Below are 18,887 nucleotides of genomic sequence, written 5' to 3' on the forward strand. Positions count from 1 at the left end.
TAATTTTTTTTAAATTTTACAAAATGGCACCCCCCCTTCAAGTGGCACCCGGGGCACGTGCCCTGCCTGCCCCAACATAGATACGCCCCTATATTCAGGGCAGAGTTTTTGAACATCTACCATTTTCTTTTGATGTCTTGAGCTGAATACAATCAATACTTCATAGGCCAAATATTTTATTACATAGTCCCCTAACATGGAAATTGTGCTTCCAATGAGTTTTCAGATGAAAGGGTCTCAGAGAGAAAAGCACAAATCCAAATGCCAAGTGATTATCATCTAATCAACAACATCCATATGGATATTATCTTAGTCCTCATGATCAGCAATAGGTCTTGGCCACTGATCAGTTATTTATTTTGCCATCAAGCAATCAATCAATCAATCTCTGCTGGTAACAGCTATAACTTTAAAAAAGGAACTCGTATACTGGTCCCCTTCTGGGATTTGATCCAGTATCCTATATGATTCTGAGTCTTTATAGCTTTCAAAAATACTATGCAAAACAAGGCCAATTGTGATGTTAAACTAGTGACCCAGCTGTTTCATTTGTGAGCGATGAAACAGGCAGTTGGGAAACTGGTTTCTATTAATACTGATTCTAAGTATTATTTTTTGTGCTTGTACACCATTACTGCATGCATGGCCATATTGCTAGCCAACTATATTTATAGAAATCAGTTTCCCATTTCACTGATAAGTGGCAGATCTGGGTCTCAAACATAAAGAAAACCAATAGGGAGTATTAAGGATAATTTGATCAGTAACAAAATTGTCTTTGCACAATGTTGCAGCAGGATTGGATCAAAGAAATTTTGCATTCTATATGGGTAACAAAGATCACTTATTTCTTTCTTCAGTCTATAATTAGGATGCCACCTTCCTCAGGAATAAGGAAAAACAGTGGCACCTCTAATTTACATGAATCCTTTTAGATTGTGAGCCCTTTGGGACAGGGGACCATTTTATTTTATTTTTCTGTGTAAACCGCTTTTTTGAACTTCTGTTGAAAAGCGGTATCTAAACATTAGTAGTAGTAGTAGTAGTAGTAGTAAAATAAATTGTATTCTCAGTGACATTTACAAGCATACAATATAGTTAATCAAATGTATGGAGTTTAAATTTTCAGTTTTTGGTGGAAGCTAAACGTTTAAAAATGATTTACTTACTTTAAAACATTAAAGGAAAAATAACAGCAGAATAATTTCTAGAAAACAGTGATCATTATGAATGTATGTAATCTGTTCTCTCCCTCTCTCTCCCTTTTTGTTACATAGAACTTTAATCCTCATCCAGGATTAAAGCTGTGTATTTTTAGCAGTGCTGTGTCCTATATAAAAGATACTTTCCAGTACATTGTATTCAAGTCTTAAAATACTTGGAAACATTTGTTTTGTGCCCTGTCTCTTGATCTAGATTTTTGTGTTGCATTTACTTAAACTATTTTCCTAGTTCTAGATTCTAAAGGTAAAGTGTGTGGTTGAGTTTATGTTGACTCCTGGAGACAACAGTGCTCTGTGGTTTTTCTTTGGTAGCGTACAGGAGGGGTTTACCATTGCGATCTCCGGCACAGTAAGAGATGATGCCTTTCAGCATCTTCCTATATTTCTGCTGCCCGATATAGGTGTTTCCCATAGTCTGGGAAACATACCAGCAGGGATTCGAAAAGGAAACCTCTGGCTTGCTATTCAAGTCATTTCACCGGTTCTACAGATACTCAAATACTAAGAAAGTTTGTTGGGGAAGCTTTTATAACTTACAAAGTTTTTTTTATGTTTTGTGTGCTCAGGGATAGACTTAGAAATGATTTCTTCCTTTGGTCTTTCTTTCTTTTTAACCTGTATTAATGGCAGAGTTGCTTCATATTACTTATTCTTGATTGAAGCATGAAAGAAGAGATGGACTTAAACCAGAACTGTGTTACTTGCAGCCTACAAGCTGAATAAGGCTCACCAGCCATGTATGGTTGCTCAAAAGGGCTCCATACACTTTCTATTGTTCTCTACCTACTTGGGACTGCAGAAATAGAGGTTCTTTCCAGGACCTGTCTGGGCACAGTACATGAGCATAATTCCACTCAGTGGATCACCAGTTGTGAAGGCCTGGCTTCAACTCTATAGACTTCTTCATTGTTTTTCTTTCCCAGTTGCAGGACAGTCCAGGCTTTTTATGTCACCTTCCCTTGGAGGAGGGGGCATGGGGGACAGGTATCTTTGTAAAACTCTTCTTAGTTAGAAATGGATGCAGTGTATGGAGATAGTGTCATGATGAACAGCAAGTGTAGGCAGTGCTAACTCCATAGCAACACTAGTCCAGCCTTGCTCCTAGAATCAAACCAGCTCTTCCTGCATAGTATGCCTAAACTGCTTTTTCAGTCTTTTTCAGTGATTGCTGTCACCATCATCACCATGTAGTTTGGTGATTAAGAGATTTTACAGCAACCCTGCACAATTTGTGATGCACAAATCCAGGCATGAATTGGGGCCTGCCAAGTTCTTGACTCTTGGGGGGTTGTTTTTTTTTGGGGGGGGGGGTATCAAGAAGGCAGCAAAACCAGGAGGTTCATGGAGTGCTAAAACCAGGAGGTCCATGAAGCTTTCATGGGGCATCGTATCTGACTGGTGGGCAGTGTATTAACCTGGTTAGTCACATGTTATACAATTCTGCTTTATAAGCCTCTTCCTGCAGCAAATTGCATGCTTAACTTTGAACATTCCTACCAAGTAGTAGGTTCCACCAAATTAAGAAAGAAGACAGTACTTCCACTCTGCATGATAGGAAACTATGGTAATAATAATTTTTCTATAGTGACCTTTTGGGGCATATTAAAAGGAAGCTGGTCCTTAAGTTAACTGCAGGTAGTATGTTACAGCCAATGGTTTGGATCTAGAGAACTGCAAGCAACGTATTGCTCATAAAATGGGGCTTTTGTGTCCTCCAGTGCCTCTAGCCTCCGTGCCCTCAAAGAAACCAATCCTAAGATTGGAGGACGCTCAGGAATAGTGTGGGGGTACAGTGTGGGGGGTGGGAGGAGCTCTCAGTGGAGCTGGAGTTGGTGAAAATCCTTCCTTCCTTGAGTGAACAGAAGTGTTGTTCTTCTCATGCAAATGCTAACTGGGATCTAACCCAATAGGTCTTTCTGCTCTTTAGAGATGAGTTGGGTTTAGTGAATGGGAAATTGTGTGGGTTAAGGATCAATTTATTTACATTAATGTGATACACCCCCAAGGGGTTGTCTGTTGTTGCAAAAATAATGAATTGTCCTGCCGCACCTTAAAGATTTGTATGCTTACTGTGGCCTAAGCTATTGCTATATATGCTGATGGTGCTGTGTGAAATGAATATATAATCTCACGAACTCAGGGTGGGACACATGAGGATTTTCTGTGTTAACCTCATAACCTTCCTGTCAACTTGGTTAGCCTGAAACATAGTGGTGGTGGTGGTGGTGGTGGTGGTGGTGGTGGTGATGATGATGATTTCTACATTGCCCTTCCAAAAATGGCCCAGGGCAGTTTACACAGAGAAGCAACAAATAAATAAGATGAATCCCTGTCTCCAAAGGGCTCACAATCTAAAAGAAACATAAGATAGACACCAGCAACAGTCACTGGAGGTACTGTGCTGGGGGTGTATAGCGCCAGTTATTCTCCCCCTGCTAAATAAAAGAGAATCACCACGTTAAAAGGTGCCTCTTTGCCAAGTTATCAGGTTTAGCAGTGATTAGCCAAAGTTGCCCTCTATGTCCAGCACTCTGCCCATCTCTTTTGTTCGCTATGGTCCTAGGAACTCTCTTACCGGAGGCAAATGATAATCTTTTTGGAGGCTTGAAGCTGGTCATGGTTGAGCTATGCTCTACCTGGTCATGGTAGAGCCCCATGGTACAAATGGGGCTGGTTTAGATAATATTGCCTAACTAAATGTGCTCATATGTGTACATCCTGCCCCTGTGGCATGCTACCCTGTTATAATAACAAACTATGCCTCACCATAACCCCTGCTAACTTGGCAAAGAGGCACCTTTTAATATGGTGATTCTCTTTATTTAGCAGGGGGAGAGTAACTGGCCCTATTGACCTCCAGCACAGTACCTCCAGTGACTGTTGCTGGTGTCTGTCTTGTGTTTCTTTTTAGCTTGTGAGCCCTTCGGGGACAGGGAGCCATCTTATTTATTTATTAATTCTCCGTGTAAACTCCCCTGAGCCATTTTTGGAAGAGTGGTATAGAAATCGAATGAATGAATGAATGAATGCCATTTAAATGCTACTTTAAATTAGTGTTTAAATTACATAGCGAAGGGCAATGGGCTGGTTAAGAAGAACATCAGCCCACTGCCCCTTTTACACGTGATAAGGCTGCAGCCTCATCATGAATATGCCTGCTCCTATGTCACTCAAGGCTATATTGATACGTGGGCTTTTTTAGAACTTCCTTTTACTTGTGTGTAAGGGGTTATCATCCAAATCACTTTTAATCAGGGTTTTGTAGAACGTGTAGAGGGGCCATTTGGATTAGGACTAGGGATGTGCAAAAAATTTCGGGCACAGAACGATCTGTGCCCAAAATGAACAATTTCGGGTGATTCGGGGCCGAACCGAATCACCCCCGATGTCCCCCGATATTTTTCGGGCACGAGCCGAATCACCCGAATTTCGGGCATGAAAAATTCGGGTGATTCCATTCACGGTTGATTTTTGGTGAATTTTTAAAGTTTTAGTGACTTTGGGGCAGTTTGGGGGCATAGCATGGGATCTGGGCAAAAGGAGTGGGGTGGGGTGGTAGTGCCTAATGGGTGCAGGCTACCACCCCAATTTCAGGGGGATTGGGCCAAGGGCTGATTTTTGGTAAATTTCTGAAAATTTCATGTCTTTGGGGCAGATTGGGGCATATTGGGGCAGAAAGTGGGGCCTGGGGCAGAATAGTGGGGTGGGGTGGTAGTGCCTCATGGGTTCAGGCTACCACCCCAATTTCAGGGGGTTTGGACAAAGGGCTGATTTTTTGAGAATTTTTGAAGTTTTAGTGACTTTGGGGCAGTTTGGGGGCAGAAAGTGGATCTGCCCCAAAATAATGGGGTGGGGTGGTAGTGCCTCATGGGTGGAGGCTACCACCCCCATTTCAGGGGGATTGGGCAGAGGGCTGATTTTTTGAGAATTTTTGAAGTTTGGGTGTCTTTGGGGCAGATTGGGGGCAGAAAGTGGATCTGCCCCAAAGGAGTGGGGTGGGCTGGTAGATAGTGCCTAATGGGTGGAGGCTACCACCCATCCCCAATTTAAGAGTGATTGGGCAGAGGGGGGAATTCTGGTGAATTTATTTTTATGAGGTTTGTCTTCATAAGGTGAAGTGTGCTAAATTGATTACTTCCTCATATTCATAGTAAGTGTGAAAAAGTGAAAGTGGGGTCATGAGAGTTGTTTAATTGAAAAATATCTCATTTGCTATGATAGAATGAGAATTCACACCTCAGAAGTTTTTTCTGAGGTGTGAATTCTCATTCTATCATAGCAAATGAGATTTTTTTCAATTAAACAACTCTCATGACCCCACTTTCACTTTTTCACACTTTCCTTTACTATGAATAATATGAGGAAGTAATCAATTTAGCACACTTCACCTTATGAAGACAAACCTCATACAAATAAATTCACCATAATTCACCCCTCTGCCCAATCACTCTTAAATTGGGGATGGGTGGTAGCCTCCACCCATTAGGCACTATCTACCAGCCCACCCCACTCCTTTGGGGCAGATCCACTTTCTGCCCCCAATCTGCCCCAAAGACACCCAAACTTCAAAAATTCTCAAAAAATCAGCCCTCTGCCCAATCCCCCTGAAATGGGGGTGGTAGCCTCCACCCATGAGGCACTACCACCCCACCCCATTATTTTGGGGCAGATCCACTTTCTGCCCCCAAACTGCCCCAAAGTCACTAAAACTTCAAAAATTCTCAAAAAATCAGCCCTTTGTCCAAACCCCCTGAAATTGGGGTGGTAGCCTGAACCCATGAGGCACTACCACCCCACCCCACTATTCTGCCCCAGGCCCCACTTTCTGCCCCAATATGCCCCAATCTGCCCCAAAGACATGAAATTTTCAGAAATTTACCAAAAATCAGCCCTTGGCCCAATCCCCCTGAAATTGGTGTGGTAGCCTGCACCCATTAGGCACTACCACCCCACCCCACTCCTTTTGCCCAGATCCCATGCTATGCCCCTGAACTGCCCCAAAGTCACTAAAACTTTAAAAATTCACCAAAAATCAGGATTTTGCCCAATCCCCCCGAAATTGGGGTGGTAGACTCTACACATTGGGCACTACCACCCCACCCCAAAATTTTGCCCCTGGTCCCCTTTTTACCCCCCCCGAATCGATTTGGATTCAGATTCGGATTAAATCCGAATCCGAACCGAATCAAGGGTGATTCGGGTGACCCAGATTCGGGCACAAAACAGAACAGGGGTGATTCGGTTCGGGTCCGAGCTGAATCACCCAAAATCCCGAATTGCACACCCCTAATTAGGACCCTGTGAGAATTTGTTTAAATGATGTAAGTATTTCCCTTTGGGCTTGGCTGCAGCCTCTGCCGAAACACTTAGGTTTTAGAAGATAGATTCCTCTCAGGCTGGTTACCTTACTGTCTCCCAAGAAAGTGATCAGACCGTATTAGGTTATAAACCTTTTATTCATGAACTCACCACAAAGCCAGAGAAGAAAGTAGCAAAACAGTGCAATTGCTTAGTCCAGACTCCCAATGAAATCTGAAGACCCCCTCTGTATCTCATACAATAATTTTTATACAGTTGCCTTCCAGTCCATATGTCATCCATTTCAATTTCAAGAATCTAGGTTGGTTACATTGTAAGTTCCCCTTTTCCGCACATCCACTGTTGGTCAGCTGTACATAATCACAAGCTTGGTACATGATCAGCTCCTGTGAGTTTCCCCATGATTAGTCTTGTTTTCCACTACATCAGCTAGGTGTCACATGAGCTTTCTTGTTTATCTGTGTCTGTGTGCTACAATCAAGTCCCTTTGGTTATAACATAAGAACAGCCCTGCTGTATCAGGCCCAAGGCCCATCTAGTCCAGCATCCTGTTTCACACAGTGGCCCACCAGATGCCGCTGGAAGCCTACAGGCAGGAGTTGAGGGCATGCCCTCTTTCCTGCTGTTATTCCCCTGCAACTGGTACTCAGAGGCATTCTGCCTTTGAGGCTGGAGGTGGCCTATAGCCCTCCGACTAGAAGCCATTGACAGACCTCTTCTCCATGAAGTTATCCAAGCCCCTCTTAAAGCCTTCCAGGTTGGTTTTTAAAAAACATTTTATATCCCACTCTTCCTCCAAGGAGCCCAGAGTGGTGTACTAAAGTTTCTCCCCACAGCAACCCTGTGAAGTAGGTTAGGCTGAGAGAGAAGTGACTGGCCCAGAGTCACCCAGCAAGTATCATGGCTGAATGGGGATTTGAACTCGGGTCACCCCAGTCCTAGTCCAGCACTCTAACCACTATACCATACTGGCTCTCACCTTGTGATGTTGGCTGTCACCACATCTCGTGGCAGAGAATTCCACAAGTTGATTATGCGTTATGTGAAAAAGTACCTCCGTCTGCTGGTCCTAAATTTCCTGGCAATCAATTTCATGGGATGACCCCTGGTTCTAGTATTATGTGAGAGGGAGAAAGATTTCTCTCTATCTACTTTCTCCACATCATGCATGCTTTTGTAGACCTCTATCATGTCTCCCCGCAGTCGTCTTTTTCCTAAACTAAATAGCCCCAGGTGTTGTAGCCTTGCCTCATAAGGAAGGTACTCTAGGCCCCTGTAACTATATGATGGCTACATATGGAGTAAGACCTGGTTTCCTGAATAATGACTACCTCCAGACAGTACGGAGACATGGCTGAGCAATGGCTGTCTGTAAAGGCTTATGAGGCCTAGAAGCCTAGCCAAACTGCAGCTTCTATCAATACTGATCAATACTTAATTCTAATAGAAAATAGTGCCACAAAACATCTAACAATCCCTCACACACAATTGAAGGATGTGCCAAAAACATGTCAGCACATTCTATAGTGACAGCACGGCAGGCGCATTCTCGGTGTGTTCCACCTGAATCATGCATGGTGGGGTGATGGGGACCACATTTGACTGAGCTGTCCCACTCTGGATATTTGATCCCCTTGTGATTATTCAGTGCCAGGACAATGTGCATGCTCATGTTCCTCCTTATGTCATTTGGAAGGCCAATCAGATAATACGGTCTGAATCAGACCATGCTCATTTTTTTCTGCACCACTATGGTCACGGGTCAAAAAGGTTTCAGGAGGTTTTGTTGTGCTTTGATAACTTGCAGAACCTGTTTGATTTCTGTACCCTCAAGTGATCAGCCATGCTTCCTTCTCACACGTAGCACAGTTAACATAATCTCACATTTTCTCTAAACAACCCCAGATTTTCCAGATTCTGACTGTTAAGCCTGCATAACATTAAGAATAGAATAAAATAGAATTTTATTACAGTCTATTGAACAGCAAATATAAAATACCTCCCACATAAGACCAATAAACTAAAAAATACAAAGGGAACAAGAATGTGCACTCCCCCCCGCCCCAGTAGCATTAAATGTTACCTCTATTCTAATGGCAAAATTGAAGCCAACTTTTGATGAACTGTCGAGGCTTGTTATGCAGTTGCAGAATGCATTAAAGCACAGAGCAAACAGATTTAGAAAAAAGCTGGCAAAGTTTAACTATCAGTCCCGGAATGTAACAGCCCTGCCCATATGCTCTTTAGCCCTGCCCTCACACTGTCCGTGGATACAGCATTTGTTTCGAGACACAGATGCTGTACTCATGAGAGGTCCTCCCTATGGAACATAGGAAGCTGTCATATACTGAGTCAGACCACTGGTTTATCTAGCTCAGTATTGTCTACACAGACTGGCAGGTTGCAGGCAGGAATCTCTCTCAGTCCTATCTTGGAGAAGCCAGAGAGGGATCTTGAAACTCTCTGCTCTTCCCAGAGTGGCTCCATCCCCTGAGGGAAATATCTTACAGTGCTCACATGTGGTCTCCCATTCATATGCAACCAGGGTGGACCCTACTTAGCTAGAGGGACAAGTCATGCTTGCTACCACAAGACCAGCTCTCCTCTCTGATTCATACACTATACTTGTGGACAATGTGGCAGTGGGGCTATGGAGCATACCTATTTAAATGCCAGGGCTCATAGGTGCACTTGTATACACACTTGTATACACATTGACCTTGGGTACATTGTCCACGCTTTCAGTAATATCTGGGCAGGGCTTGAGTATGAAAGAGATGATATGTGAATTTGCGTGGCGTAGCTGAATTGAGATGTGTGAGGTGGTATGTGTTCAAATGGGACTGAGTGGTACAGGTGTGAATGTGCTGAGTGAGAGTAGCAGTTGTAAAGATTGTAAATGGTGAATGTGAAGGCGGTATGGGTAATGACATGGTATACTAGTGAATTTTTATGGTTCCATACTTGCTACAATATTATTGGAAAACAATACAATAAACTAAAATAAGAAAGAACAGATGTGGTGTAAGAAAAGGAAAGCCAGCTTAATTTTTTAGATTAAAGATTTCTTGGAGCTTTCCTGTCTTGACTTGTTTTTCAGGAGTGTGCACACCAGCCTGTACAATGTATTTGTGGTGCTCTATGACTTGAGATGGTGTGCTCTATTGAAGGGATAGTATTTAGAGGCAATCTGTTTTCAGAAAGCAAAGCGAACATTACCAAAACATGTGGCCATCTTGTGTATGACACAATTTCTGCGTCTTTTCTGTAATAAATGCAAGATTTCTTGTTACCCTTTGTGTTTCTCCTGTGGCGCCAGTCTTTCCATCTCTTGTCCTCTTATCAAAGCTATACATTACAGTTCTTGGCAAGTTGGAGTAACAACATATATATCTTGCCCAAGAATTAGTGGTGCCATTTTGTCTTCCTGTGCAATGTGGAACATGGCAAGGCTTCCCCATATGGACAAGCTTCAGAGTCTCCTAGCTTTCCTCTGCAAAGAGTTCTCACATATGTTTCACTTTGGTCTGTGCTCTTCTGTGGCTTTTTACATCTTTGCTCTTAGACTGCATTTTCCCAGTTAGCCTTCTGTGGAAGGACAGTCTGTGGAACAGATCCACAATAGCGTGCTGTGCAAATATTTACTGCTGAATGTAAATCCAAAGTTTTAAATGAATAATAGCTGCAATGTACAGGTTCACTGAGTTGCATTGTTTAACATGACCGGCTGTCAGGTTTTATTGAAGGGCTGATCTTTGCAGACTCATAGGCAACACACATCTTATTTCTACTAGGTCTTTTAATAGTCTTCCTTTCCTTCAACTGTGTCTCTCTATCAACATGGTAATAAATCTCAGCTGTTCCTCAGCATTGCTGGGCAATGGCTTTCTTATATGATTGTACCTTTCATTGAACTTCTACTTTATGAAACAGACCATAAGGCTAGCTAGAGCCATAGGTAAAGAACATGGTCATTTTCAAAGGTATACAGAGAATGTTTGCTTTCTCTAGGCCTTTTCCATGAATCTCTGATCTCTAGCTTGTGAAAGGGAGCTTCCTTTTTACCTCCAAATTCACCCAAATACAATCACTAAACTCTTGGGGAAAGCATTTTATTCCTCCTTGGTGTTGCTCCTCATTTATGCTTTAGATGTCTGTGAACAAAATCTTCACTTTCATATTTTCCAAAGGTGGTGATATTTTTTAGTGATAAATGATCACTAATATCTTGCCTCCAGCCTCAAGTGTACATTCATATTTTTGATGGCAGCAGGATAGGTTGTTAAGAATTTCTGTTCTATGCCTCTACTGTGTGTTAGACTTTTGTGCTTGTCTTGGTAAAACTTTCCAACCACATTAATAATGGTCAATGTACAGGTAAGTGCAAAAGCTCTGAATCAATTGCTAACGCTTAAAGCAAAATTCTAATCTCACTTAAACTTAGAATTATAGAAATAGCTATTTTGAATCATAGACTATCATTACCATCTAACTTCTCCAGATCCCATTCTTCTGCACTTTTTTCCTTTTCTCTCCTGCCTGACTAGAAGTCCTTTCCTCTTTCCATATTTGACCTGCCAGTGTAGTAACTTAAGATCAAGATTCCATGCTTTCTCTTAAGTTGTTGCAAATGACAATGTACAGGTTGGTTGTCAAAGGTATTTTTTGATGCATCATAAAAATATTTTTGATATCCCTATACTGGCTCAAAACACATCACTGCATTTTCCTGTCCTGATCTCCTTTTTTTCTTAATATCCAAGTTTTCCATGTTAACTCACAACTCTCTACCCCTCTCCTAGCCCTCCCAACAAATTTAACTAACCAAAAACCCTACATCCCTTTCTTCCCCAAAATACATTGCTTCTCTCCAGCTTTCTTTTTTGAACTCTTAGATGTCCACTCAAATTTATTGTAGAACACTGATACTTTCTCTCCCCTTCCTCAAATCTTCCATCCCAGATATACTGAGTTGCCCTTGTGCTCGAGCTTGCTAGCACATATAGCACAGACTTAACCAACTTAGCCTCAGACCTTTGCATCTGGAACAAGAGGTGGGAGAATTATGAAAGGACCCTGGACACCCCGGAAGGTAGGCGCAACGAAAGTTGGGGAGGGGGAGAACCCTTTGATGTCCCTATTGTTTATTATTGTCTAACCAATTCATGCACTGTACACTTAGACCCCTATCAGATTTTCCCCCCAGAAATAAAAAAAAAATCAAGTGTTGTTTTGTAACAAATAAACTTTAAGCATAAAGTTCATATTTGTCTTCAAAATCAGGAGCTATGTTCATCTCTTAAAAATATTCAGTAATGAACTGTCAGTGAAACCAAGGTTGTTCCACATGTCTCAATAACCACGCAGAGACCACAGAGAAACACTTCCACATGGAAGGGTTCAGTGTTATACTTGTAACTTGTCAATGGTTTGTCACATGAATAGGCCTTGTGGTGTAAAGAGTCTCCACTGTAATGTCTCCATGAGGAAATGTTTTTCATTGGCCTCCATGTAGATGCTGTGACATATGAAGTGGTTCAGAGTTTATTTGGATGACAGGTAACAACATCAGCTCTGTTGTACCCCTGCACAATTGTAGATCTGTGGCTGTCTTGTTTTGCTGCTGGTGCTGCTGCTACCACCACTGAACTAGTCTTGATCCAATACTGATAAGCATGATGACTGCACAGAAGTAATGGAAAAGCTGAGAGGGAAACGTTCACTGTGGGAGAAGGAAAGTGTCTATGGCCCATTTCCCTTTCTCAATCTGCACTCAATTCCCCTCTTCCCACACAATTCAAAAGTTAGTAAAGTAAAGTTTTGCCCTCAAGTCGGTGTCAACTCCTGGCGACCACAGAGCCATGTTGTTTTCTTTTGGTGGAATACAGGAGGGCTTTACCATTGCCTTCTTCCACGCAGTGTGAGATGATGCCTTTCAGCACTTTCCTATATTGCTACTGCCCAGTGGGGATTCAAACCAGCAACTTCTTGCTTGCTAGGCAAGTCATATACCCGCTGTGCCATTAGGTGGCTTACACAATTCAGAGGAGATGTTAAATTTACTAAACTAGATTGCAAGTGTCCTCTGGTCAAGTCAGTTTTGATTTCTGAAAGAAACGTTTCACTTTCCCTTCTTTTTAAAGGACTATGTGAGATATGCACCCATCCTTCCGTGTTCTAAAAACAGGACTGCTCCATGTGCACGGAATGGGGGAAAGTGTCTTACTTGATATGGAGACTGAGGTGCTTGCAACCGTCATCTCAGATGGACATACACATCTCTTATAGCAATGCTGGTCACACTTCTGAAAGTGTATTTCAGTTTTTTCAAGATACAGCTCAAAGATTTACAAAAACTCCCCAAAGTGGTTTGACTAAAGACTGTGGTGGGACATAGATGATGGGTATGTGCCAATGTATGTACTGCAGGTGACGAGAGCTCTGTAATACTGCTTCCTAGTCTCTGAAAAGAAATCGGCCAAACACAGCATGATTGTATATAGATCTATAGATCATCCAATCCCAAATGCTCAGGACAGGTAACAAAAACAAAAACAAGAAGCAAAAGCAAAATGTAAAGTTCACCGTGCCAGTTTGCATTGGGATAACTAGTTATTGTGAAAATAGATTAGAACAGAATTGCCCATTAAAAGGCAGCTTGCTATTGTAGTCTTACTGCTGTTATGTTAACTTGCTTATTAACTTAGTTGTTCGTTAACTGAATGTATGAGATCTTCAAGTTTGACTCTTCTTTCTTTTGTGTATGTGTGTTCAAAACCAGGGCTAGCACCAGTTTACTGACAATAGGGTTGCGAGATGTACAGCCTTCTAAACTGGAGCATGTAACTTGGAATAACATGTTACCATTATGATTTTTTCCCCCTATGAGTGTTTGTATTTGGAATATTCTGTAAAAATAAGAAAATAGATGTGACCATCAGAATATGAATCTCACAGTCCTTTATATTATAGCCCCAAAGTGAAGTAGAAATGAAGGATGGGAGCGAAATCTCTCTTGCATTCCCTGCCTCCTCCTTCCTTGGACACAAGGGACTCGAGAAATCTGAAGTTAATAGGCCATCCCATTAAATCAAGTAAGGTGGTGGTGGTAGTGTTTTTCTCCCTCCCTCATAACATTAGATCCTGGGATCATCCATTGAGCCTAAATGCTGGGAGCTTCAAGACAGACAAAAAAAAGTACTTATTTACACAACATGTGGTTAAACTATGGAAATTGCTACTGCCAGATGTGGAGATAGTCACCAATCTAGATAGGTTTCAAAGGGGATTAGAGAAATTAATGGAAGATAGGGCTATCAATGGCTACTGGCCTGGATAGCTGTATATTTCGATCAGGATCAGAGGTCGCATGCCCCTGGAAACCAGGTGCTAGGAAACAGCAATGGGGCATTAACCTCTTTTCCTCATATGTGGGCTTTCAGGATGCTTCTGGTTGGCCATTGCATGAAGCAGGATGCTGGACTAGGCAGGCCTGTGGCCTGCTCCAGCAGGACTTTTTCTTGTGTGCTTATGTTAAAAATGTATTTTCTTTCTTTCTTTCTTTCTTTCTTTCTTTCTTTCTTTCTTTCTTTCTTTCTTTCTTTCTTTCTTACAAAAATAAGTTCTCAAAGCCATTTAGATAGCAAAAAGTACAAGCAAAGAATTTCCTATGTAAAGGGCTCACAATCGAAAAATATTATTTAATTATTTTTATTCTATCTAATTTCTTGACCAGCATTGTATATATATATGATATCCAAAAAGACTAATGGTAACTGCATACAATTTATGGAGCACATTGCAAAGATAGGAAATGAGCAACTTTACTTACATTGTCATCATTGTTCCCTCTAACAGATGCTGTTGACTACAACTCCCAGCATCCCCAGCTGCAAAAGCCTTTGCTTCCAGATTATGGGAATTGTAGTCTGGAATCTGTTAGAGGGAACACTGATTCCCATTAGAGTGTTTAAAATGCAACATTGCCCAATATTGCTTTGGCCTAGAAACTTATAAAGTATTACTTGATGTGACCAGCCAAAGGATGCATTTAACACAGGGTTTCTTAACCTTGTGCCCCCAGATGTTTTTGGACTACAACTCCCATCATCCTCAGGCACAAAGGCCATGTCTGGGGATGATGGGAGTTGTAGTCCAACAACATCTGGGGGCCCAAGGTTAAGAAACCCTGATTTTTTTTCCAGATTTTAAAAATGCTTTTATTAGTAATATAAGTAAAAAACAGAAATGTTATATCTCTGAGATTTCGACAAAAATACAAGTTTACAAACAAGATCTCTGTTACAAGTTTACAGACAAGATCTCAGAAACCCTGATTTAACGTGTGAACTGTTTTAGCAGAACCTCTCAGTCAGATTCATCACATGGATTTGGTATCAAATTCACCTTTCCAAAATGTCTTTACCAAAGAAGACACGCATCACTTAGGTTTCAGAGACTGATATGTAATTCCTTGCTTACCCTGCAGAGTTCATGCATATTCTTTCTTGTCACTGGCATTATCCATTGTACATCTAGGTCAGCATGTCATTGGGGTGTCGCTCTTTCATAGTTCTCATATGCCCATCATTTTTTCACTGACTGCATTAAAGGAAAGGAAGATGCTATTTGGCTGGCAGGGTCTGTATCCAGTGTGGCTGTTATATATGTTTACCTCCCTTTTGCTACACGCACCGGGTACTTCTGGTCACTTCCAAGGAGGCAACAAGGCAGCAGGGAGGTACGCTGCCACCCCCTGCCGGTTCCGTGCACATCCCTAGTTCATGCATTGGTTTGGCACGGCAGGTGGGGGGAGCAGCAAGCAGGATCTTTCAAAAAGAGGAAAGCAAGTAGCTCTCCGCCACCGCATGCAGATTCCTGCTCCGGCAGCACTCGTCCCAAGAACCCGTGTGTGGCACCAGCAAGCACATGGCATTCGCGGGCACCACTTGTGTGGTCAGCAACACCATGCTGACTATGCAAATAGTGCCCGTGCATCCGCAGATGCCATGTTTAAGCTGGCGCCGCACACAGGTTCTTGGGACGAGCGCTGCCGGAGCAGGAATCTGCATGCAATGGTGGAGAGCTACCTGCTCTCCTCTTTTTAAAAAGATCCTGCTCACCACTCCCCTCTCCGTAGTGCTGAACCAGTTTGGACCTCATTCCCATTTGATTGGTTGATTGATTGATTGATTGATTAAGTGCTGTCAAGTCACACAAACCTCGGTTCATGCGCATCCCTAGTTCCAGCAACTGTAGAGTTGCATAATGGTGACAGACATTTCTCATATAAGAGAGGAACATTCTCTGTAGTACCTATGAAAATAAGAGCTGAAGTTCTGAAAGAAAGAAAGAAAGAAAGAAAGAAAGAAAGAAAGAAAGAAAGAAAGAAAGAAAGAAAGAAGTGCATATGAGAGTGCATCATATTTGCATATTTGTGCTGGATTACAGGTTTTCTTTTTTAAAAATTAGCATACCTGGTTTTATTCAGCATTATTGATGTGCTGTTCACTGCAAAAGAAAGGGAATAATATAACCTTTGTGGATAACGGGACATGATTTGAATGTGCTATTCGCCAGGAAAAAATGATTATCTTATATAATTTTCTATACCACAAGCAAATTCTGCTGTCAGTGAGACAAGATTAAACTTTGAATTAATAAAATGTAGCTTTGGTGGATAACAAGGAAACGAGGACATATAATTTGAGGTATTTGTTCATCTCAGAATTTATCCTCCTGTGTAATTCAATTGGCAGCATGCACATTATCATTAATAATCTCTGCAACTAGTTGTAAATACTAATGGTTACTGATTCTTAATATTTGCATGTTCTATTCAAAGACAAGAAGTGACTTCTTTTTTGTAGATGCCTTTCTCTGTTCAGCTTCATGTCTAGCAGAAATTGTGCAATTTAAACTTCAGGTCTACAGAAATGGACATCTATACAGATAAGATCATTGTTTCAGAAAGTGGTACCCTTTCTTTAGAAGGGATTCAAGCATGCAAAATAATTAATATCTGCTTTCTGCTTAATTGCAAGACATAGGTGGGGCATGATCAGGGGAGTAGCTATAATTGAACTGGCAGTGGGGAGCGGGACAAATGTCTCTGGGCCCTGAGGGGCGGGGGGTGAGACCAGCTGAGCCACAGCTTGTTCTTCATTCTCCTCCTCCCACCTGCCTAAAGAAGGCATGGAGGTAGCAGGGTGGGGGTGAGTGCGTGGGGCATCTTCACTTTTTGTCCCAAGGCCCACTCCAACCTTACTAGCCAAAGTTAAGCACTTTTAAATCTCATTGATTTTAATAAGAGAGTTTTAAGCTCATGCTTACACTTTCTCATTGAAATCAGTGGGAGTATTGAACTTTGGCTGGGTTGTGGTCATTGTACAATATGTAGTTCATGCGCAACATTTCTATGGCCAGGATTCACCAAGGTGGGCATCCTGGGCTGGGTTATGCTGTTCATTGTATCCTAGACTTTAGCAGCAGCAGCAACCCCTCTTGGGTAATTCTATCAGCTTGGCAGCAGAACACAGGAGCACCCCAAAATGAGGTAGTGGGTTTGAAATACATGGGGGGCTCCCAAGTATGCAAAAGTCAATGCCAAAAATCAAAACACTTAAAAAAAAAATGGCCCAGCAAAGACCAATGAGGTTCCTACGGAATGTTGAAGGTGTTCAGGTGAAAAACTTTGTCGCCCAGAAAGCCTCTAAAAGTAGGAGGAGCATTTCAGGCCAACTTCTCTAGTTACTGGTACACCTCTTTTCATGCAACAGCCTTTCAAAGTGGTTCATATGCATTTAAAAAACAGAAGATAATATATCAAAATACAAGAAATCAGAAAGGTGAAAAATTAAAAACGACTGTTCCCACTTTTTCTCCTCCTTCCAATCACCCCTACCTATGATCACCAAACAGTGCTACAATGTTCATAGTCCTGAGCAGAAGCACTCCAGTTAGGGGTTGGGGATACACTGCAGCATTTTGGAGTGGGTGGGTGGGGTGGATCCCCTCTTGCTGAAATGAACTTGCTAATCCTGTGCCTGTCAGTAGGGTAGTGAAATGTGACCACTCACATACAAGGTAGTAGTTCTGCACATTCTCCAGATATTTAGAAAAATATTAGTTGGTAAATTTAAAGAAAAAGAAGAAAACCCAATCTTCCCAATGAGGACTGAGGATGCATAAAGAATGCTGTGTCCAGTTGAGTACCAGCTGGAGAATGTAAGGAACATGGGTGGAAACTGGCTTGCCAATTATCCTGGAGGGAAGAGTAGAGTTGGGTGATGGCAGCTGTATGGGCTACATCTTACAACCTTTATTCTTTTCTTCTAGTCCAGGTTGCTATAAAATTATGAAGGCTTTGTCCCTTTTGCAGCTTAAACAAAGGGCTGGGATTAGTTAGGACTGGAAAGAAAAGTATTCCCTCCAATCCTAATCAATCACGCTTTCAAGAACCACAGTAATCAGAGCTATAGGTAGGGTTGCCAGATCCAGATGGTGGAAAAAAGTCAATCTCCATCGCCCAAAAAGTGGAAATAGAGGAGACTTTTCATCAAAAAAGGCTCCACTTTGCATAAAATTTGCATATGTTTATGAGTATCATATATGCGTATTTTGGTAAAAATTGGAAAATAAATACAACCCACCACTGTGAGGCTGATGACCAGGTGAGCTATATGTCTGCTCAGTCTGCTGCCTAGGTGCTGGGTTCTCAAGGTCCCTGCTTCTTAACCGTAAATTCACCTCCTGGTTAGATTTACCATGCACACAACCCATTTGTCCCCATGGGTTACCCAGCCTGCTCTCCCCAACCAGGCCAGCAGCTTCCCCTCTTAGCTCGAGGCAGGGCAGCCAGCTAGTTACCGAGCCAGCCACTTTGCATGCTGGTGCAGTGGTGTGTGCATGGCCTCTCACTCTTTGAGGGAGGAATATTTCCCAATCATCCCCGCTCCAGCCTCTCAGACACTATGATAGCTTAGATACTGTGGTGATGAAAGCAATTTTTGAGTGTTTGTCTTTGAGTATAGGCCTCTGAGATAGGCTGGGGATTCTGTTGGTGTACCAATCCCCCTGGTGCACCAGTCTCTCTACTTGAGTTGACAGGCGTGGTTTCGGAGGTGGCATTGGGTTTCCCCAAACTTATTGTCTTAAGGGACTTCAATGACCATGCTGAGGCTTCCCTAGAAGGAGCAGCTCAGGACTTCATGGTCACCCTGGCAACCATGGGCCTATCTCAGTTTGTATCGGGCCCTACCCATGTGGCAGAACATACTTTGGATCTGTTTTTTTGCTGACCAGGGAATGAATGATCTGGAGGTGGTGGAGTTTGAGATAACTGGA

At 42.2% G+C, this 18,887-nt stretch overlaps 1 protein-coding gene across 47 annotated transcripts in view; it reads left to right on the forward strand.

Annotated features, from left to right (window-relative positions):
• The window catches only part of RIMS1 (regulating synaptic membrane exocytosis 1), a 382,988-nt gene that overhangs the window by 131,644 nt on the left and 232,457 nt on the right, over nucleotides 1–18,887 (forward strand). For 2 of the 47 annotated variants that reach the window (XM_053286853.1, XM_053286854.1), the window contains exon 2: nucleotides 11,505–11,634. The exons of the other annotated variants lie outside the window; for them this stretch is intronic. In XM_053286853.1, coding sequence (XP_053142828.1) covers nucleotides 11,608–11,634 — 27 coding nt within the window. In that variant the 5' untranslated portion in view covers nucleotides 11,505–11,607. The remainder of the gene's footprint in view (nucleotides 1–11,504; nucleotides 11,635–18,887) is intronic. 47 annotated transcript variants of the gene reach the window in all.

Source organism: Hemicordylus capensis, chromosome 1 (genome assembly GCF_027244095.1).
Source record: "Hemicordylus capensis ecotype Gifberg chromosome 1, rHemCap1.1.pri, whole genome shotgun sequence".
NCBI classification, from domain to species: Eukaryota; Metazoa; Chordata; class Lepidosauria; order Squamata; family Cordylidae; genus Hemicordylus; species Hemicordylus capensis.